The sequence below is a fragment of the Athene cunicularia genome (assembly GCF_003259725.1).
Source record: "Athene cunicularia isolate RWA chromosome 2 unlocalized genomic scaffold, athCun1 chr2_part1, whole genome shotgun sequence".
Lineage (NCBI taxonomy): Eukaryota > Metazoa > Chordata > Aves > Strigiformes > Strigidae > Athene > Athene cunicularia.
The window spans coordinates 3,424,136-3,447,331 of NW_020799095.1; the positions used below are offsets into that span (position 1 = coordinate 3,424,136).

Consider the following 23,196-nt stretch of genomic DNA (forward strand, 5'->3'; position numbering starts at 1 on the left):
AGTGCACTCAACTTGTGCTGGTCTTCATGACACTTCTCAATGCACCCAACTGCTTCTCCTACTACAGCCTTGTTTTGTATCCTTGACTACAGGGCTCGACATCTGTCTGCTCCTAAGACACATCAGCCAAGAGATGCATAGTTTTTGTTTAAAAACTACCTGCTGCTATACAGCTGGCAAGAGACCAGAGCTGCTGGATCCACCCCGAGCAACACATTCCAACAGAATACATACAGGAATCACAATGAGGTTTTTTTTTCCTCTATAGCATGGCAAAGAAACTTTTGGTGTCACCTTTGTGAGCCCAGCTGTGTATTTCAACAGCAAGAAAAAGTCCTGAGACATTCCAGAGCCATACGTACTTCATTTTAAATATTGTTTATGCTCTTCGTGGGTGGTAGGGTGCTGCAACTTGAGCAAAAGCACTGGCACTCCTGACACAAAAGACACTGCCATCCAGTGAATCACCAACTGCCCTTTATTCTTTCATGCCCAGCTTGGCCTTGTTCATTTTTTACATAACATCTACTACACACTGAGCTGTTTGTTTCAAAATAACATTTGTCAGTTCACAGCACAGTCAAACCTCTGCATTTTAAGTTCGTGTTTTCATAAAATCCCCTTAAAGGAGGGGTTTTTTTAGTCAGTTTTAGTTTAATGTTTCAGCTGTCTAGAGGCAAATTTCTACAAATTGCCAAAAAACCAGAAGCACTAGATTTCTCTATTGCAACTATTAATTTCAACAGCCCCAAGCACTACCCATACTCTGTGTAAAGCAGCACAGTGACCTGAACATCTCAGATATATTGCTGAGTATGTGTTAAAAATACAATTTCTACTGATTGATTGAGTCACATTAACAATATCCTCCCAAAACAATGGAAAAGATTGTAAATCTAAAGTAGATACTTAAACTGAAAAAGGAAAGTAATTAGAGAAATTGAAAAAGTCCCTTTTAAAATAGCACTTCAGGATCCATTTAGATAAAACCAGCATTCCAGTGAACGAAACCAAAAAGATCCATTATGCATTAGCCCTCATTTAGATTTGTCTTTTTAATTTTTAGTGACATCATTATCCTCTCCAAAATAAAATTTAAAAGATTGTGATTTTACAGAGAATAAGACAGTAAAGAAACAGATATTAAAAGTAGTATGGATGCTCCTCGGTGAATCATGGAAAGTACTGGAATAAAGCATAAAGAAACTGGACAAAAACTGGTGCAAAATGTACCACAAGTCTGATGCTGTATATAAGCACCTTAAAAATTCTGTTTTAAAGAGAGTCTTTAAAAATTGACAGTTTTTAAGATATTTACATGTAGCATCAGACTCATGGTATAACCATGTTCTTGTCACACCTTCACATTGTTTTGAGAAAGTAGAGTCATTAAATCAATTGTTGGACTGTGACACTAGAGTTGAAAAGTCAAGTAGACTTGTTATTTCTCACCAACACAATTAAACCTTTAGCCGCAATGGAATTTAACACCCTGCTATGATTCCTCCAGAAAAGGCAATCCCACATCTTTCCACCATTACAGCTGTTCATGAAGGATCCTAAACCCAGCAGCAATCTTTAGACTGGCCCAAATTCCCCTGATGCCACACCTTTCGGTCCATCAGTAGCTTCAGCCTCTCCTGGGGATGCTGTCACTGCAGTAGGAGTGAAATCAGGAGCTGCTGCTGCAGGGCCTTCTGGCCAATTCAGCCTCATTGCTTCAGTCACTGTGGGGGGCACTGGGCACACAAAACCAAGCTGGATTAAGCACTCAAAGATCAGGGCAGCTTTGTCTTCTGGCATTGCCAGGATGTGATTCACCCTCTCAAGGTGCTGCCTGCAGCAGCAACCCTGAAGAGTAAACTCCCCCACTTCAGCACCCCAGTCAGGTCAGACTAAAACAGAATTGGGTTTTAGTGTCAATTTTCAGAAATTTGTGCAGTACCTAGGAAAACACTTGTATCTTCAGAGAAGCTGCTGCTGTGACAAAGTTGAGGAACGCTCCCCAGTTCTACCCTGAGCCCTAGGTAGAGCCACCAGCTCCAGCAAACCTTCTACCTAGGACCAGTGGTAAACTAGTCTCTTTTTAGCTTGTTAAATAAAGCTCCCATTATAGATCAAATATGATAGTACACATGTAACTGCAACAGAATTATGTCTCAATGGAGCTTCAAAGATTTAACTGTAAGCAGAATCTAAAGATAACTGGACAGAATACATAGGTCTGCAATTAGAATTTAGTTTAAAATTCTGTTGATTATGCATGACCCAAAATGATGTTTGTTGGTGCCCTCAGCTGCACTGACCCTTCAAACAGCAAACACGAGTGCTGTGACTTACCACTCAAGTCAGCAGATTTAACTCTCAGTGTGTACAACGACTAGAATTCTTGGCAGCTTTAAAGTTCCAGTTTTAGAGTTTCTTTACAGAAGTAAACCAATTCATCCTATTTATTATTTTAGTGTCAAGTAATGCTTGAACACATATCCCAGCTGGAAATTAAGGTACCTTCACGGCAATGGAGTTGCACAGAATGGAGACACAGTCTGGAATCCACACAGCTTGCTGCTGAACATAATTTTTTTCAACACATCTGCTAACTTAATTCCCCCAAACCCATGAAAGGGCATGCTTTCGGTGGGTTAAAGCCCTGCTACATGATATGCCTCCAAAAGGGCATGCCACTAGTATCCACTGATGGTTGGGCTTGGAAGTGCACATATTAAATTTGTTACCCTAAATTAGAAGTAAACATTTTATATAAATACAGGGTTCTCTCTACCTCTTCCAGCATTAAACCAGAAAATGCGTGTTAAATAACATCTTATGGATGGAAAACTGCCTGTGAGCCAGCAATGTGAGCTCACAGCCCAGAAAGCCACCCGTGTGCTCCCCACCCCCTCTGCTCCCCTCTCCTGAGACCCCCCTGCAGGGCTGGGTCCAGCTCTGGGGGCACCAACAGCAGAAGGACACGGACCTGCTCGAGCAGGGCCAGAGGAGGCCACGAGGATGCTGGGGGGGCTGGAGCACCCCCCTGTGAGGACAGGCTGAGAGAGTTGGGGGGTTCAGCTGGAGAAGAGAAGGCTCCGGGGAGACCTTAGAGCAGCCTCCCAGGGCTGAAAGGGGCTGCAGGAAAGCGGGGAGGGACTCTTGATTGGAGAGTGTAGCGATGGTTCAAGGGGCAACGGTTTTAAACTGAGAGAGGGGAGATTTAGATTAGATGTAAGGCAGAAATTCTTCCCTGTGAGGGTGGTGAGGCCCTGGCACAGGTTGCCCAGAGCAGCTGTGGCTGCCCCCTCCCTGGAAGGGTTCAAGGCCAGGTTGGACGGGACTTTGGGCAACCTGGGCTAGGGGAAGGTTTCACTGCCTGTGGCAGGGGGCTGGAACTGGGTGATTTTTAAGGTCCCTTCCAACCCAAACCATTCTAGGATTCTATGATGATTCTACGATCTCTGTATAACACACGTTTCTATTCTAAATTGATTTGAGAACCAGGAACAGCATTTTTCCTGGTCAGGTCCCACTTCACTCCATAACAGCCTTGTGTTTCAGATAAGGAGAGCAGCTCTGCCTCTACTGTTCAGAAACTCTCCATAGACAGTTCCTGCAGATCAAATCAAAACTTTTTTTTTACCTGGTGGCTCAACAAAGAAAGAGGTATCTGGTCCCTGCACATCATGCTGAGCTCCCATCCAATGTTCTTCAGGCACTGTGGAAAAGAAATACATTTAGTCCTGTCACTGCCACAAACACGACTTTGTTTTTTCAGTTGAAGATACTGACTCTGCTGTTTTGCAAGTTCATTCTCAGGTAACTCTTCAGTTCCCTTTGAGAATAGTACCAGAACATCATGTTCTTCTGCAATTATTGCTAGTGAAAGCTTGCATCAGAGAAGAGTTATAAACAGTACAAACCCAAGGACCCAATAGAATGGGTTTTTTCCTCAATTCTTCCGGGCAACAGGTTCTAGGTGGCCCTGCTTGAGCATGGCATTGGACAAGGTGACCTTCCAACTTCAGCCATTCTGATCTCCTAAGATCTTCAGAACATTCCCACTGAACCACTGTAATTGCCAATATAATATTTGCTAATCTTGACTCTTTTTATGTATCAACTCCTCCACTAGGATTCTTTAGGACTAGCTAACCAAGATGCACACCCTTCAAACCCAGCTAGCAAGACAGACAGTAATAGCAAAACATCTGTTTCTTACCTGCTTTGTCTTGCAGAAATTCTGCAGTTGAATCCAGGCCAATGAAGGCTGATGGGTCTAGAGCCTCCGCAGGAGAATACAGTGGCCCTAGGAAAGGTTGTTCAGGTATCATCATAGATCCATGTGGTGCTAATGAAACAAAAGGCCATTTGTTAATCACCATGTTAGTCCTAATGACTCCCTGCCAAATTTTAAAGTCTGTACAACTCTTGGAAAACAAACTATTCTATTCTGCTCACAAGTAGTTTAGGTAAAGTTTGGAAGCATCACTTCCAGTTAGCTCACCTCTACAACATGCACTGTAAGTCATGTATGTATGTATGTATATGTATATATAAAAAACTTTTAAACAAGGTATAAGACAGTAAACACAGGCAAATTATTTCCCTTTTGCTTCCTGCTTCTTCTCCCACAAATTCTTGTTAATAACCACTTAAACTCCAATAATCCAAAAACAGGAGACCACTTTGTGGAGAAGGTTCACATCTAGATATTTGGTTTCTAGCCGCAGAGACAAGAGCCGCTGGTAACTCCTGCTTGTCTAGACATCTTATCTCCTTCTGCCTAAATATACTTCAAAAAAAACCCTTCCTGGAAGTAGCTATTGGAATGGCTTTAGGCACACACACACAAATCTAAAAAAATAATCACGTGAAGAGATTATATAGTCTATGTACTTAGCATCTTAATATCTTTCAGTACACGAAAGTCAACAGAGAAAACACCAAAACGTGACCATCAGGGACAAACGCCAAGAAGGAACTCACCATGTATGTCTCTGGAAGCATCAACATGGTCGGTGAACAGCGGTACATTCTTCATGTCAGTAGAAAATGATAAATCAGGCAGATTTTCCCCTCTGTGCATGCTGAAGGGGTCTGGCAGGAGACAAGAACGAGGCCGGTGTCACCACACAGGGGGAAGGTATGACTCAGAGTGAGATTATTTAAAAAAATGAGATGAAGATGCACTTGGCACCACCACTGGACTTCCAAGGGAAAGCTGCTTTCAAGATTATTTATCAGGGGCAATCACGCTCGCAACTCAAATTTATTTGCTCAGACTGCTTCCTAGGGAAAACTGATTCAAGTTTAGATTATGATTGTTGCATGGAGAACCTGTCTCCTCCTCTCAAGGACGAGGCATCTGTTTCTGACCTGATGGACTCACGACCTGAGTCAGGACAACAGCTGAGCTCTGGATCAGTTAACTCAACAGCAGATCGAGGAAAGCCTCTGTAAGCTACACGCACTCCTCCCCAAGAACAGTACACCAGTATAAACTGACTGATGGGCCAGTATTTTAACTGACTTACAAGTCAGAGAGGAAAATATCCCATTTCCCAGTGTCCCAGGCAGATGAGCAGCCTTCACCCTTCGCTCCAGACCAGACACACTGGTGAGGGCTGTCAGGATCTTCAGTCCACGTTTGTAAGTTGTCTGGTGTCAGCTTTGATTGGTCTAATGTGCATGAGCTTTGTTCTGCTTTTGGTCCATGTTTTAAGTGGATATTTGTTCTGCTTTTGGTCTGTGTTTTAAGTATATATTAATGTTATCAGCAAAAGATGGTACTCCCGCAGCTGAAGATTCATCAAGAGGAAATTCCTTTCCTGTGAGTTTTATTTTGTGTGTGCACACATCTCCTTTCCTCTCAGCTGATCAAACCAGACAGGACAGAGAACACCACCAAGCTGGGTTTTATAAAATAGATTACTTAACTGAAATGCCATGAGTCACAGAGCATACAGATGACCTCACTGACAGAATAAAACGAAGAACCCTTCCATGAGTTAGCCACCATAATACAGTCAAGGGCAAGACACTGCAAGGGAAACGAAATGTGGCATTCCTCTCAAACAAATTATTCTGTAGTTTACAAACCCCTGGATGTGCTCTAGGCTCAGTGATTCCTAACACATCTTGCTGGTTTGTGCCAGACAAACACTGCACTTCTCTCCAGACAGGTCCAGCCGAGCAATGAGAGGTTTTGACTCAAGTGGCCTCTTGCAGACGAGTGACATTTCTCACAACTCTCTCACACATTGCGTTACCCGGGAGCTGAAGAACTTTCTGTTCCCGAAATGGCTGTCACACACGGATTTTCAGACGCTGCACAGATTTCTTCTGCTTAAGCACAATTAAAAGGGATTCAGCTGAAGGCTGCTAGTTATTTTTATGTCAGGCTATCTGTGCTATGGTTTATTTTTATATTATTTTTATGTCATGCTATCTATGGGAATGACGGCCAAACTTCGAATGTCCACATACCCCCAGTGCTCCAAGATGTCACGATCAGGTGAGCTGCACAAAATCTTTTACAACTATCAGACTATTTGAGGTGCCAAGACAATGGCTTGCTTCAGAATAAGTTGTAGAAAATTATAATTTCGAGCTGTCTGAAACAGTATTACCAAGACTCAATAACTGCCTTTTTTCCAATTAACCCCCCCCCACAATAAAACAACACACACACCCCCAAAAACCCAAACTCACCAAAAAGCATCATTACTGAAATCAATTTAAAAACAAAAAGAGATGCTGATGATCCCCCCTCTGTCCAGCAGTTAAACAACATGACAAAAATGGCTGAGCCAGATTAAACCCTGTCTGCTCTAGAGGGAAAAAGGGGAGAAGTGGAAGGAATTACGGCCAGACTTTTGATTCCTACCTCCAAAGACCTCCACAGACTCAAAGTGGGCCTGTGCACTACTCAGGTTTGAGCATTTTTGTGGCTGTTAAGTGATGCCTCTCTGCTGCTGAGAAGGTGACACTTCCAGCACAACACACTGCATCTGAGAACTGAAAGGCAGGCAGGTAAGGATGGGCTGTGTGGATGGGATACGGCCAGTTGGGGAAACCATCAGATCTGGCATTACACGAGCCCTGAAAATAATTCTCTGCTCGCTCAAAATTTGCAGCTTGTTTAGAATATTACGAAGCCAGACATGTGTTAAGAATCTGAGAGTATTGTTTCCAGACAGCTGGAGGTAAGACTGACAAAACATTTGTGAAAGTTTCTTTTCAGTTCATTTCCATAGACGCTCGTATCCTTCGCTGCTCAGAGACATAGTTCCAGTTTGCTAATGACTGTGGACTAATAAAAGCATATTACTGTAGATCATTTAAACAGGAACTCTTCATGTTTAGATATTTACCTCTAGTTACAGTAATAACGATACACTTGTGATTAAGAGCCTTGCAGCACTTTCAAAGCTTGCAAGCAGTAGATAATGTTTGAGTTTTACTCATTCTACGTTACAATAATATTTTTAAAACAAGTATTTTTATTACAGGTAGTGTGTAAAATATATATGTACATTTTTGCTCATAACTGTAACCTTCATAAGCCTGGGTCCCACTGCCAGATCCCAACACAGCATCGGGATAGAACAGCAAAGCCCAGAGCAGACTCAAACACACTCTTTCAGCTGCTCACAAAGTGGCAGAACTGGCCTCGCCCACAGTTCTCACCAAGGAACAAGGAATTACAGCAGTGCTGGTTGGGAGACCTGTTACACCAGGTAGAAGTCTCTCCTTGGGACAGAAATCATCCTACTGTTTTCCAAAGAGCATGAATAAAAATATTTATTAAACCCATCGAGATTTAGGAGTCTGCTGTTGCAATTCTTCTCCTTACAGCTTCTCTATCCTCTCTGATCCCTCTGCTCAGTTATGGGAATTGACCAACCTCGAAGCAGAATCTCTTGTTTGCACAGTACCAGGGAAGAGCAGCACGGAGGAATACTTTCACACTGAAGTATACATGGTACCTTATGCACATACAGGTGTGCAAAGATACTCTAAGCCAATGAAACCCAAGGAAATGTGGTTTCATGCAATAGAGAATCCACAGATTTGCATTATTCAAGCCAAAAAATACTAGATAATGGGCTAGGTATGTAAATTGCTCCTAATCACCAAGTTTGTCATCTAGCTATTGAGCATAACTACATCAACATCCCATTCTTTCATCCAACAAAGCAATAGGAGGGAAAAACCCAACAACTGCATTTTAGAAACTTGTGGATCTTCTGTTCCAGTCGTTCCATGAATTGTTTCTTACCCTTGTAACAAATATTAATTTCTTCACAGAATCTCTTAGTAAATATGAGATTCAGACAGCAAGACAATAATTTAGTAAGCATGTCTACAGTGCTCAAAAATGTATATTTAAAAAAAAAGTTTCATCCTGTTTCAGCCACTTATTTTGCCCAAGTTTATTGCCTGTTATAATCTGGGCAGCACATAGATTTCTCAAAAATGAGAGTAAGCCTTCTCAAAAATGAGAGAAAAATTGGGTAAAAGTTGTTGGGTGAAAAGGGTATCTTTTTTTGCAGGGGCAGGTTATACAAGGTTCATTTAATTTTCAAGAGAGTCAGCAGCTACACAGGCTGCCTCCGGAACAAACCGACCTGCATTGCAGACACAGTTACGTGACAGCTGGAACTGGCATTTCCCAGAGCCAGGGAAGACTGGCTTTCAGCTGGCAACAATTTTGGTGATGTTTGCACTGAAAGCCACGGTACTCGAGAGTGGTTAAACTGTGGGAGTCAACCAAAATGCTGTCGCCATGGGAGCCAAGCCAGGGGGAAATCTGCTCACCACTCTCTGTGTACTCTAGCACACTGGACTAGTAACTCAATTTTTAACCTGCTAGACCATGCTCCAGGGCAAGTTAGGGGCTTGGTGTGCAAAGTTAACTCTGGTGTCAAGGTGTTACACGTTTTAGGAGCAATAAATCCTAAAGAACACACACATGAGTACGAGGCAAGAGAGAAAAACCACCCTTAGGGATAGAGGCTAGGACTCTTTATCACGTTACACAACTGATAAAATAAGTGATGCTGCAGTTTGAAGAGTAATACAGTCGTACCAGCCATCTCCATGGGTTTGAATACAGGCTGTGGTTCAAAGCACAGATCTCTGTCATCCATCGTCCAGGAGTCATTGCGATCGAGAAATTCTTGGTAAGACAGCTTTTCATCCATGATTTCTCCTGGGAAGGCTGAAATTAGAGAAGAAAATGACACAGTCAAAAGTGACACATTAATCTAAAATATTTAAAATACATTATTGCATGATATGACACTCTGAGGCCAACAGATAACATGAACCCTTAGCCAAACTTGAGACCATGAACATTCATTTTTTACTGCTTTGATCCAACTTTTCAAATTTAAGAAACAGAATAATGGGAATTTCTGCATCTCGATACACTTGTAAGCTCGAGAACAGACTCACACATCAGAGTGCTGTCCTGTTTTCAAATGCTGAATGATTCATGCTAGCTCCTCACACTCATCTTTAGGGAGATTTTTTTCATTAATGCATGAGCTGTAATAACCCTGAGGCCCTGAACTTGTGAGGCTGAGCAAAGAGTTGAAGCCTTAATACAGAAATGCTGAATACAAATTGCTCATCAGGTCACAGTGAGGAAGAGGAGAAACCAAAGCCCCTTCCCTCTCCTACTCAGGTATTGATTTGTATGACCTGAATCTGACCATATTTACAAAAATGTTAGTATCACCACAGACACAAAGTACATATAAGATGGTTTTGCTCTCTATTTTACTAGGAAGAGAAACTCCAAATCATTTAAGTGAGTAACTTTTCCCTAAATATCTCAAAGGCCTTTATTTGTATAGCTTTATATTTCACACTTAGGCTTAATCTTCCCTCAGTTTACAATAAAAGACAGTTCTCTGAACACATCAACACATCAAAGCCTGATGATTTATATCTGACCACGGAAAACATTAATCTTGCTTTGCTGGCCTGTGTTAAAAACAACTGCACTGAGACTAACAGCCTTCAGCAGTCTGAGATGTCATAGTCAAGTATTTTATCACTGAAGCCTTAGTAGGCACCTTTCACAGCCTATAAATGTCTCACAGAAAAATGCATGGAAACAAAGAAGTTAGACTACATAAGATAAAACTACATAAGGTTTGTCACACGGAATACTGACAATATGCAGATCAGCCTTTTCCTGAAGTCCTTACAAAGCAGCTGGAAGATGTTTAGAAAAACAAAGCAAGCTGAGCTGTCAACTGAAACTCCAGCAACAGCACCAAGACATGCCACGGGCTTCTGTTTTCCTCACCTTCTGTGCCTGCTTTGGGGTTTTTTGGTTGGAGGTTTTGTTTTGTTTTTAACATCTCCACTTTGCTCCAGCCTATTTATTGACTTCTCCCAATGTAGCCCCTTGGGATGACCTAGTGGGTAAGGAAGAGCCTGCAGCACCCCTGCATCCACACCACGCCACACAGACATAGGAAACCCTGACAACAGCCCCAGCTGCACCAACATCTTCATGAACAAGACGATTTCACTTCTGTCCTGGGAGGCTGGGATTTAAAGTCCCCCAAAAGTGCTGCAGGGCCTCTCGGGGCAGGCAGTCCACCCCTACGTATTGGGGGGAAGCTTTGGATGTGAAGGGAACTGCACACACGTCTCCACTGATCACTATTTTTAACACTTCAACTTTAAATCACTTCAGCAGAGAAACAAAAGCGGCAGCTGGTTGTAATGGCCAGGATGGAAAAAAGCACCTTGTAAATAAGCGATATATCAATACGTACAGCACATGAAAGCTAGCTATAAATGAGCTAACATTCATGAGGTTTGATTTACAGTTAAAATTAACACCAAAAAACCCTGAACTTTAGCTGTGTCAATACTGGCTACTCTACTGTAGCTCCCTCACAGTCTCAGCTCTTGTCCAGTCACGCATTCCCAGATCCTGTAGTTATGCAAAAGAAACAAAAAGGTAAGTCATAAAGTTTTCAAATATGACAAATGCAGTAGAAAGGCTCAAAGCAAAATACCCAGAATTTTCTTTCAAGGAGACCTGAATTTGTCAACTCTTCTACTGACAACATTAAACTTTCAAACTGATTTCCAGTCTCTTCTGGAAAGAAATACAAAAAATCCACACAAATTCCTTCTCCCATTTCCTAACGCACTCACTTGCCAATACATTTCTTTATGCTTTTAGTATTTTTATCTTCATTTAGGCCAACAGTACCACTTGCTAGATTGCAACTCAAGAAAGGAAACCTGATTGTATGCCTCAAAAGACAACCCTTAATTCAGTGCAAAACTGCAGTTAATGAAAGCACCCGATGTTAACACACAGAAGGAACAGAAAGGAAGAAATTATTAAAAAACACAAGACTTACATAAAAGCAACAAGTGCTGTCTCTTCTAGGAGGCTGAGGTACAAATAGAGAATTCATAGCAAGGTGGAACAGAGATTCACAGAGAGATTGTAAAAATTTAATAATAATAATAAACAAGTGATTGAGAAAGAGTAAGATGAAAGGGGGCTTTTGTGGGGTGGTTGGTTTGTTTGTTTTACATCACCAAATAACGAAAGTATACTAATACAAATACATCAGTGTGTACACTATACAAATCAACCAGTGCTTCCAGCCATTTCATCAGAGATTTTATTTTTACAATAACAAGTCAGTGAAGTTAGAAACATGTCAAAAATCTCAGATTAGTATATAAATACTACTTCTTAGAATTAAAACTCTGGATCTCAATGCCATACAGCATCCCTGGGGTCAAAAAACTTTGCAAGGTCAGAGGGTACGAGGATCTGCATATTTCTATTTGGAGTCATTAACAACAATACACTTTAGCAGGGACTTCACAGGTAATCCCCAGGAAAGGCAGAAGAGTTAATGAGCTTTAACTCCCTTGGAGGCCTTACATGAACTGTGGGGTGGCAGAGGGGACAGGGCACTGCTTCTCTACCTTAATCCAGAGGGAGGCATCGAGGGTGTCACTGGGTTCCCTCGGCAGGAGGCAGGACATGGTCCCTGCCCAGACCAGCCCCCTGCCTGGCAGGGAACCCCCTGCCTTCCCTACGCTGCCTTTCAGTTGACCTGAAGGGGGATGTCCCCAGTGTGCCCCACTTCCCAGGGGCTGAGAAATGTGGTACCAAGCACACCGTGCTGTGGATGCTGCGAGCAAAAAGGAACTGGGTCTTCCAAGGGAAACACAACAGAGCAGTGACAAGACTGCTGATGGCACCAGTGTTTGAACTTGGGTGTCCCACAAGAAACAGCTGAACAAGTAACACACTGGAAACATTCTTTCCCCCCCCCCCTGAAATTCAAAATATAGAGAACGCTGACGACCAGCTGCAGGTTGGGTACTAATACACCATGTCAAGACAGGTACTAACTATGGGAATCAATATTATCCTCTAACAGAAGTTCACAACTGTAGAAGAGCTCCTATTCCGATCCAACTAAACAGAAATAAAATGCATTTCTTTTTTTACCCTTATATGTATTCTGAGGGACAGAGAATGGAAAATCAAAGTATAGTTCTAATAAACACAAGATCTTTTAATACTTCACTTCTGTGTAAACACCACCAAGAGAAAGCATTGATGAACTCCTTTTGAACAATTTCCATTTCTGACCATCAGCAGAGTTATTCCTACCTCTGGTGCTATAACCCTGCAGATGCTACATGCATCCTAAAGCAGTGCTGATTTGGCAAGTGGATGCTGCTTTTCTGCCTGTGGCTTTTGGCTACTATTCTGCTAAATGACTACATTTGACATGGTTGACTTCAGCAGAGAGGATAAAGAAGCTTCCCAGGCCAAGCTTTATGACAGCTCTGCTTCCCCTGTGCAAAGGACAAGGTATATGTGTAAAAGCAAGCAGGAAGGCAACAGGTGAAGGCAATAACACCTTCATGTTCAGCAGAAAAATCAGCCTAGGCAACGCTGGCTGATCGGGGAGCCTGAGCATAGTTTAAAGCAGGAAATATTTTATTAAGACAGACAATGATCATTTAGATTTGCAAAGTACTTTGAAGATAAAGTGCCACTACATGTGTCGAGACATTATTATTTATGATTATTTGTGGTGCAGAGTAGCAAAGGATTTAATGATATTCTATTGTAAATTCTTCCAGACAGGAACCTGTCATTCGTTTGTCTATAAAACTCTATTTAAAACAAAAAAAATAATAATAAAAAAAAAAAACACAAAAAAACAACCCAGGAGACACTAAATGTCCTTGTCAGTGTGAGGAAGAGGCCTGGGAGCAGTTAAGAATATTTGACATGAAATTTCTCAGTGATGACTGATTCATTTTTGGATTGGACCCACGCTAAGTCTGATCAACTGTAAACACACACCAATTGAACTCTTAAATATTTTAACCAAATCTAGTTAGTACTAGACCACAAATACCTATTGGCATATTGCTACTATTAATAGACCTCACAGGGAAAGAACAGAGAATTAGGGTGAAACGGGTAAACCAAAAGTAAAAACTACAGGTTCTTTTGTTTTAGTAGACAGGTTGCATTTTTTAAATAAAGAGGTGGAGAACCTCGCTCAACTACACACCTTGCTGGAAAAGCAATAAACAGGACAGTAAGGCAGCAGACAAAAAGAAGTGTAAAGAGAAACATTTACATGTGACATTAGAAGAAATCAAACTCCTGCAACAGTTGAACAAAACTATGTTGGTATTTGCAAACCCTCAGTTCTAGCAAAAGCCCCAAAAGGCAGATGAAAGATGCTTCAAAAGCAGTTGTGAATTGCCTCTGCCAAATCACCAGAAATATAAACCAAAGACTTGCATGGTTTCCATGTCATATTTTCATAACAGATGCTAATTAAAAAAAACAAACCCAAACCATTGCTTTCCAGCAGAAACCCAGAGGTAAGGAGGAATTGAGAGCCAGGCTGACGCTGACCTTTGCTTTGTGAGCGCCAGCAGCAATGCAAGGGGAGAACAGAGACTGCTGTTAGCAAATCCTCCCTTGCTATTCCTGAATTAGTTTGCAACATTATTTACCATACAGCTATAAAGTGGACACTTCCATCTTATTTGTCATCCCCATCCCATCCCAATATTTGGTTCTTCCTTATTCAAGCAAACTTGGTGGGACACAAGGAACGTGATCTCAGAAAGAGGGTCCCAAGAACTGCAGGAGAGAATTTTTCAGTTCCAAACCCAGTCCTGCAGACCCTCCCAACAACGCACACGGGATCTACAAATAAAAGAAATAAAAGCAAACAAAAATGACCACTCAAACTGCTATAACAATCAATCCAGAAAGTGCCTATTAATATGTACCAGTAGCAGATAATGTGCTCAACACAAAATGTAAATTTGACAGATCCCACAGACCTTTGCAAAGTAATTTTAGCAAGTATTAAAGCCTGGTGATAGCTGAAAATCCGGTTATGACTGTTGATAATATAAACCAATGTAGGATTAGAGTTTAGCAAGTCTTGATTAAAGAAAAAAAGTTACCATTAACAACATACTTACAAAGCAAACTTGCTTCTGAAAGTAAAAATACAGTTCCCATGCAAGTAGCACCTTTCCTGAACTGATCCCATGGCAGGTTCCAGAGAAAGAGTGCAAAACATTTAGTAGGGCTGCTGACAGTGTTGATTTGTTTGTTTTATCATCTGCTCTGCAATGATCAGCATGGTCACATAATCCAGTTCAGAAGCTAATCCATACAAAACAGCACTTCTGGCAACCTACAACATGGACGCTCCCAACATGGGCAGCCTGCTGTGCTCAGACCTCCAGAAGGGGAGAGAGAAAAAAAAAAAAAAAAAAAATCTGTACCCACTAACATGCAGGACATCGCTGAGTGAACTTCCAGCAAGGAGCACTCTTAGTAGAGGATTACCATGATAAAGCCTTTTCGCTGCAGGTGATGCTAATCTTGGTAGGTGACTGACCAGACCTCCAGCTAGAGGTTAAGTACCTTCCCAATTAACGAGTCTGCAGTCGTGAGATGTCCCTGCCAGCACCAAGCCCAGCAAACAGAAAAAGAGAAGCTTAAGAGCTTTATTCCTACAGCCGATCTTAAAGCTAATTTGCCCAGATCACTAGTTGGTTCAGGATCTGAAAGGGATGCCAAGTTTGCCTCGCTGAAATTGCCACCTAAGAGCAACATTCTGCCAGTGGGCAGAACAAGCCACGTCCTGCAGTGAATTCTCACCAACCTCAAAGGAAATGAAAGCCCATACCACCTCTGCAGGGCACGGTATAGTACTACTACCTTCTAAAAGGAACTTTAAGAAGCAGTGTTAGAAGGCTTGGTATCAAATTTTTATATTCTGCATGTAATTTTGAGCTGTTTTGGTAGCCCTTGACTCCTGTGTACGGCTCTGAGTGCCAGCTGCCATGGACACTAATACGAGCAACTTCTGATTCCCAGCATATGGATTCATGAGACTTTTTTTTTATGTACACACCCAGAGGTACTACCTTCAATATGCTAACCAATGTTTATACAGGATGGGCTGACGTGTGCAACATCAGGTAAACACCCCTAAATACAGCCAAGGCGACGTGGGTCCTCCTCCTTCCCTCACTCGGGACATTAATGTGTTGTTACTTAGGGTAAGGGATAGAGAAGCCTCACCTGAAAGGTCACACCGTACCTCTTCAGAGATGCTCAGCACTCTCCTTGAGCACACTGGTTTCAGAGGAAACAGAGCACCTCGCAGGAATATCTTCTCAATGTTTTATTATTTTGTAAAATAGAATATTGTCTAGTTCAGTTCAGAGTGAAGGACCTTAAAATCACTGTAAATATTACAAATTTCACTCACGACCAAAATCTAAGGGGTACACATAGACAAACAACAACATGGAAAAGGATGCAGGCTGGCCTACCAAAGAAAGTTCATACATTTTTATCCAAGGGGATAAGAGCTCATGATTAAAGAAGTTTTTGCATTTAATAAATATGTAAAGCAAAAAGCTAGCAACCTTGATGAAGAAGAATTTATCCAGACCAGAGGCATCAAACTGGTTACTTTCTGCCCTGAAAAACTGAAATACAGGCAACCCCATTTAAACTTTTTTTTTATTTAAATAAAAATCTGAGGGGAAATTGAACACTGCACAGCTTGCCCAGAGAGGCTGTGGAGTCTCCATCCTTTGGAGGTAGTTCAAAACCCAGCTGGACATAGCCCGAGCAGCCTCCTCTAGTCTCTCTGCTTTGAGCAAGGGAGTTGGACTCAAGATGTCAGACATCCCTTCCAGCCTCCTAAGCCTTCGCAGACACTTCAGATGCTGCTTTTGGAGAAAAAGACTTGTGCCCTTGCAGAAGATAAAGGCTTAACTACCAGGAACTAGTGCTGGAATCAAATCTGGCTGAGATTACTCTAAATACTTTAATTTGCTGCAATGAGAAGCAAACTGAAATCCACCATTGAGTTAGATGGGAAAAAGAAAATCAGGAATATATTACAGGTCCTTAAGAAATGACAGGGCATTTCAGATGGCGCTGACAAGTCAGGAAACACTTTTATTGCTTTCTTTCTGAAATTCCATGCTGTTATATAATCCAGAATGCTAAAAAAGCTCAGTGTACACCACTGTCAGAACCAGTATCTCCTAACTGAAAGGATGCAAAGTCAGTAACTTCAAAGGTCAACACAAGGTTCACATTTTGCCTTTTTTTTTTAAAAAAAAAAAACAAAACAAACCACAAAAAAACCAAAACCACCAAACCTGCAAGGAAAAAAAGTTTTTACTGTTTATTGTATAGCTTTTTTCCTCTTATTCTTCCTAAAAGAGAGATTCCCCTCAGCAGAGATTGCTTCATGATAAATTGAAAGCAAGAGCCAGAGATGCACAGAAAGCCCACATCCCACCCTCAGCTCTAATTGCTCTATAAGGGATGTTTGTTCTCATGCTCCTGCTTCTCATCGGGAATGTCAGATGCTCAGGAACTGAGTAATCTGTTAGCACATCTCAGATGTTATTGGAGAAGTCTCACAGATTCCCGACAATGTTCCGGACTGCCATGCAGGACAACTTCCACCAGATACTCTCTTTAAATTCCTACATCTAGAACTGCACTCAGTACACTACATTTTTTAATAACAGAGGCACTTGAATTCCTATTTTTAAACAAAAGGCTCTCCAAGGACTTAACTTCCACAGCATTGTCATAGGTACACATCAACAAAACAGCTCTACTTATGAGAATTCTTTCACCCATGAGATGTTACTCTGAGCAGGTACCTGCTTGGTGAATTAAGAGAATGCCACTTGTGTTTTCTGCAGGAAGATGAGAATTACAGGAATCCTGCTGGTGTTTACCAGGCATTTTAAAGCTTCAGACACTTGCAGCATGGTTGAATATTTTTACTTGCTGCTGTTCTTGAGCTTTTTGTTTTTTCCTATCTGAGGTTTTGGAGAGCCAAGTGATACAACTAAGGCAAGTTTTACTGTTTCACTTGGGGTTCCTTCCTACAGCTTAGGGCCTTTTACACATCCTTGGTAGTGAATATTTCAATCCAAATCAATTGAAAAAAAAAAAAAAACAAAACCAAAACCACAAACCTGTTCAACAGGCCCGACACAAGACACAGACAATAAGAGCACATCTTTACATATAGACACCCTAAAGCAATAACACCAAGACTGAGTCAGCAAAATCACTCCCCCATTCCCCAGCCTGGTTTACAGCCTCATAGAGAGAAGAATGTGCAAGAAGGTATCTGAACATCTTGACCAGGCGGCCTTGCCTAACGTTTATGAAGTTTAAATAAGCAAAATTCTGAGGCAAAAGACTCAACAGCATGGGAACTACTGGCTCCTTATGGTGGGCATGTGAGGTCTGTCCAAAACCCAGCTTGCTGGCACCAGAAGGGAGCCCAAGAGATACGAGAGCCAGTTACTCATCCCCATCCTACCAACCCGGCCAGATCTCCTGAGCACAGAGATCTCACACTCACGAGTACATAGGTCTGTGAGTGAGAGTGATGCAAAAACAATCGTGACCTTAAAAAAGTTTTGTTTAAAGTAAGTACCACCTGCCCTTCCATAAAGTCTCACACTGATTTATGTTGCTTTAACATTCTACAAGAGCTTCCAAACTTCCAGAGCAGCCTAGAAGCTGACAGTGCTGTGACACTGAATGAGGAAGGAAGCCCTGAAGAGTTTTTGCAGTGGACTACAGCCCGTCTGTGCTCGGTACTACCCCGAGCAGGGAGAGCGTGTCCCTTACGCTGTCACTGCAAGCCGGTGACACTGCAGTTTACAGCAAAGAGCTGTGACCCAGAGCGCTGTCATCCCTTGTTCCGAGCAGGAAAAAGCTATTTCCCCTGAAAGGCCTGTTACCAAATTTAAACAGCTTTATACTGATTCAGGCAAATGTTCCAAGTTCAAACACACAATTATAACTTCTTTCTGCGGGGTAGGGGGAGAGGCTGGAACAGCATCTCAGACATGGCAATGGCACATTTTGAGAAGACTGACCATGCTCCAGATTAATCCAGGGTCAAAAAACTGCACAGTGATTCAGAGCAGAAGCCTTTGAGAAGAACAGAAGAAAGGTACCAGCATAAGGATTCATTCAGCAAAGGTCAGTGCTGAGCTTAAGAGCACAAGCCTTTCAAACATGGATATAGAGAGGCAAGAATTGCCACCCTTGTGGGGTGTGAGGGCTTTGGTTTTCGAGGAAGACAGGTTTGGGAGTCCTCTTCCTCTAGGGCAAGTGAAGTAGCCTCTTGAACAGGGACACAGGTATCCCCTAAACTTCTGGAGATGCAGGTGGGGAAGGGTGAGAAAACAGAACCACCGAATCCTCTAGGTTGGAAAAGCCCTTGAAGATCACCTAGTCCAACCATTAACCTCACACTGACCGTTCTCAATTCCACCATATCCCCAAGTGCTATGTAAAAATAAAAACTTGTCCCCAGACATCCAACTCAGAAGTCTGGAAAATGAGCAGGATCTAGAGGTGCTGTGCATGAACAGCTGGTAACGTGCAAGCCCTGCCCTTGAGACATGTGCTGCGACGTGCCTCTCAGGCATATGACCCCACTGAGCTGAGGGGCAGAGGAGTGCTCAGCAGCCAGAAACCCAGGAACAACCTGCAGCCCAGCCGAGATGATGGGCTGCTCCCTGGGACATGTCATCAGGGACCCTGAGCTGCAGCCTGGAGAGAAGCTAAAGAGGGTTCAGGGCACCACAGACACAGAAAAGCAGCTAATGCACGTTTCTGCCATTCTGCAAGTAGGACTGGAACTTTCAAAGCACAGCGCCCTCTGCCCCCAGGAAATCCAATGGTAGATTAAAAAAAAAAACAAACAACAACCACCAAACCTGAGGCATAAAAAGCCAGTAAAATTCTTAAAGAAAATATCCCCTATTGTCCTGGTTCAACTAAGATCGAGTCAAGTTTTCCCCAGCAGAGAGAGAGGGGGAAGGGATCTCCAGCCGGGTTATTCATACCATGCTGACGTCAGGTCCAGGGGCAGAGCCTTTTGACTTTTGCTTTTGGTTTTGGGGGTTGCGACACACGCGGCAGACTTGTTCCCTGACCATTCTGCGGTATTTCTCTGTATATCTTTTGTCTTGTTCAATGTTATTGCTGTTTATTGTTGTTATCATTGCCACTGCTGCTATTCAGATTGTTTTATCACACTGTTGTATTAAATTTCTTCTTATTTCAGCCCAGGGTCTGTGCTTAACTTCCAGCCCAACCGGCTGCGGGTGGGGGAAGGGCAACAGCAACGTGCTTTCCAGTCCCAGCAGGGCTTAAACCTGCACACCTATATACCATCTGATGGTGATTTAATAACTTGTGTTGAGGAACTCCAACCTTCCCAAAGCTTTATCCTTCTGCACTGAGACTAGATCACATTTACGCAAACTACTATGAAATATAAGCCTGCAAATTTCTCTTCAGCTAGACCAAAGCACTTCTTTAAGATTATTAAGATACCACAGGATTTCTTCTTATCCCATGCCCACACCAGACAGACTAACCAATTACTGTTTTCTTCATGAAAAACATTTTATATTTGAGATGTCTTTTCATGGGTTGGTTAAGCATCACATTCCCCATGTCCCCAGACTGTCTTCCATTTGCCTGCTCGACAGACACTGGGCAGAGCTACCCAGCCAAGTCATCACCGAAAGCAACTGGAGCAGAATAACTTCCTCTACCTCCTCGCACAGAACAGTCCTGTGGGGACCTGGGGATATTAGTGGATGGAAAACTGCCTGTGAGCCAGCAATGTGAGCTCACAGCCCAGAAAGCCACCCGTGTGCTGGGCTGCACCCAGAGCAGTGTGGGCAGCAGGGCGAGGGGGGGATTCTCCCCCTCTGCTCCCCTCTCCTGAGACCCCCCTGCAGGGCTGGGTCCAGCTCTGGGGGCACCAACAGCAGGAGGACACGGACCTGCTCGAGCGGGGCCAGAGGAGGCCACAAGGATGCTGGGGGTCTGGAGCACCCCCCTGTGAGGACAGGCTGAGAGAGTTGGGGGGTTCAGCTGGAGAAGAGAAGGCTCTGGGGAGACCTTAGAGCGGCCTCCCAGGGCTGAAAGGGGCTGCAGGAAAGCGGGGAGGGACTCTTGATTGGAGGGTGTAGCGATGGGTTGAAGGGTAATGGTTTTAAACTGCAGAGGGGAGATTTAGATTAGAGATAAAGAAGAAATTCTACCCTGTGAGGGTGGTGAGGCCCTGGCACAGGTTGCCCAGAGCAGCTGTGGCTGCCCCCTCCCTGGAAGGGTTCAAGGCCAGGTTGGACAGGGCTTTGGGCAACCTGGGCTAGTGGAAGGTGTCCCTGCCCATGGCAGGAGGTTGAAACTAGATGGTATTTAAGGTCCCTTTCAACCCAAACCATTCTAGAAGTCCATGGCATGGCTGCTGCGTTCTTGTGCTGAGCCACATTTCAGTTGTGTTCTGTTACAATTCCCAAGTTTTCTCCTGACAACGTCCAAGTGTTTTTCTGCTGAATTCTTTTGTCAGATGTAATCAGGGGCAGAGGAAAAAAAAAAACAAAAACAAAACACACTTACAGTCCCGATGGAATGAGCACAATGTCCAAGTGTATTCTTTTAAAAGTCAGCATTTACAAACAGAAACACGTACAAGAATAAGGTCCATGCACCACCATATGTGAAGTGTCCAGCCAACTGCTTCAAAGTGATCCAATGATAAGGACTTTCCAAGAGCTAAGGGGGCACAAAACTGGCTATCTCCTCCCAAAACTTAGCAAGCAAATTATGAAACTGGGGTCATGTTAAACAATCGTTCTTACACCCTGCATCCTATCTGACCTACACCTCATCTGCTACCTTGTCAAACAAAACAAGCTTGAAAGGCAGTTTCCAGAGCACAGTGCATCCCGTTCATTACTGTGCTATTCTCTAGCTGGTTGTAAGCTGGTTGTTTCATCACTTGTTCTGTATCTTTTCATTAATTTGAATTAGGTTGGGAATTAGTAATGCTTCACATCTCTAACGCGGGTATGGTGCTTGCCCTCTCCCATCACTGGGGACCTTCCACCTCCACCCCTGTGAGTTCCACACAACTGCCAATGGTTTGGAGGCTGATCCTGTGATCTGTCCTCTGTACAGATTTGCTGTTGAGGCCTATGCAACAAATCATAAAAACCAGAACTAAAGGAGACAACTGTCTGAATACTGCAGTCTTTTTTGCATCATTTTCTCCTCCATCTCTGTTTTAACAGTTTTCCTTCAACCTTCTCTTATGTCTAATAAATTAGAAAGCCCCTTCTTTTTGACTCATGTACTTCAGTAGCTATAAATCATTATGTACTATAATATATGTACTTTCTAAATCTCTGGAGCTTTAAGCCCAAGCTTCCATTTTTATTAGTTTCCACTCTTCTCCAGACCCTTTAAAGAACTCCTGACACAGCCATGTTAGTAATCATCTGCAAATGCCTTGCCTATAGATACAAATCATTTGCCTTCATTAGTTTTTTAGCACTTCATCTTCCCAATAGATTTAACTCATGCTTCCCTGGCTGCTAAGATGAATTTAAATTCACTATCTTTTTCTCCTTGCTGTTCATACCTTTAGTTGCCTAAAAATAGCCATTCTATCATATTTACTTACTTTCCACCTTATCTTCTATCCTTATCTTCATTCAGCTTTCATAAGTAAAAACATGCAGTAGAGACAGCACCAGCTCACTGATTAAACCTTCTCCTAGTTAAAAAAAACCCCAAACAATTTATTTCAGATATTTCTAGATCATAAGCCAACACTTATCCCCAAAACCAGATGCCCAGAGCTGTTAGAAAGGAAGCTACTCAGAGAACTAAAAATGTATTATAAATATGCATGGAATCCAGAACTCTGAAAAATTTTAATGTAATACTGCTCATGTTCAACCACACAGGATCAGTAATTCCATTCCCAGAACCATTAGTGTTCGATTACTGCTTAGATTCAAAATGCCTTGTTTCTTTTGACCTACATATTCTGGCACTCCTTCCCCGCCTGCTTCACATGGGGTGCAGAGGAACCATTCAGAAATGACAATACATATTGTCACCCTTGAAATATATATATATATATATATGTTCATATATATATATATATGGACACACACACACATATATCTCTCTATATATATGTATCTTCTCTACTGCTTCCTGAATACCATCTGTGGGTGCATGTACACAGAAGTCCCCATATGCTTGTTCTGCAGAATGAGATAGTGATAATGGAAATAAGTGCTTAAAATAGAAAATTTCCCTTCAGCATTACAGTCATGTTTGTTTAATGCTGAGATTATAGCCCGTTTCTCAGCCTATGTTCACACACATTGCGGTGACCTACTTTCTGCTTTTAAAATCCCATGGCAAAAGCGGCGAGCTCACATGAGGCATCAGAGGCAGTCAAGAGAAATCTATCTGCCACGTCTATAATATAGTTTTATGGCCATTAATTCCAGCTAGTGTCAAACTAATGACATGAGGGACATCAAAGCATGAAACCATTTACATAATACTAGAAGAATCCACAATTCTATTCAGGATGCTTCTGCTTAGAGAATGAGAAAAATGACATGCTGTCTCTGCTCTTTGGAAATCATCATTGTAACGAGTCAGCCAGTTTTCTAGGAATTTTTTAATTCCTCACGAAGGAGTTTTTGGTGTTTTGCAGTGCTAAATAAACATCGTCAATGGTATTTTCTCTC

The 23,196-nt window shown here is 42.4% G+C and overlaps 1 protein-coding gene across 2 annotated transcripts in view; it reads right to left on the minus strand.

Moving 5' to 3' along the window:
- MAP4 (microtubule associated protein 4) overlaps positions 1-23,196 on the minus strand; it is a 130,279-nt gene that overhangs the window by 52,590 nt on the left and 54,493 nt on the right. For both annotated transcript variants that reach the window (XM_026841639.1, XM_026841638.1), the window contains exons 4-8: positions 9,086-9,217; positions 4,981-5,091; positions 4,214-4,342; positions 3,635-3,709; positions 1,599-1,739 (exon numbers count right to left, since the gene is read on the minus strand). In XM_026841639.1, coding sequence (XP_026697440.1) covers positions 1,599-1,739; positions 3,635-3,709; positions 4,214-4,342; positions 4,981-5,091; positions 9,086-9,217 — 588 coding nt within the window. The remainder of the gene's footprint in view (positions 1-1,598; positions 1,740-3,634; positions 3,710-4,213; positions 4,343-4,980; positions 5,092-9,085; positions 9,218-23,196) is intronic.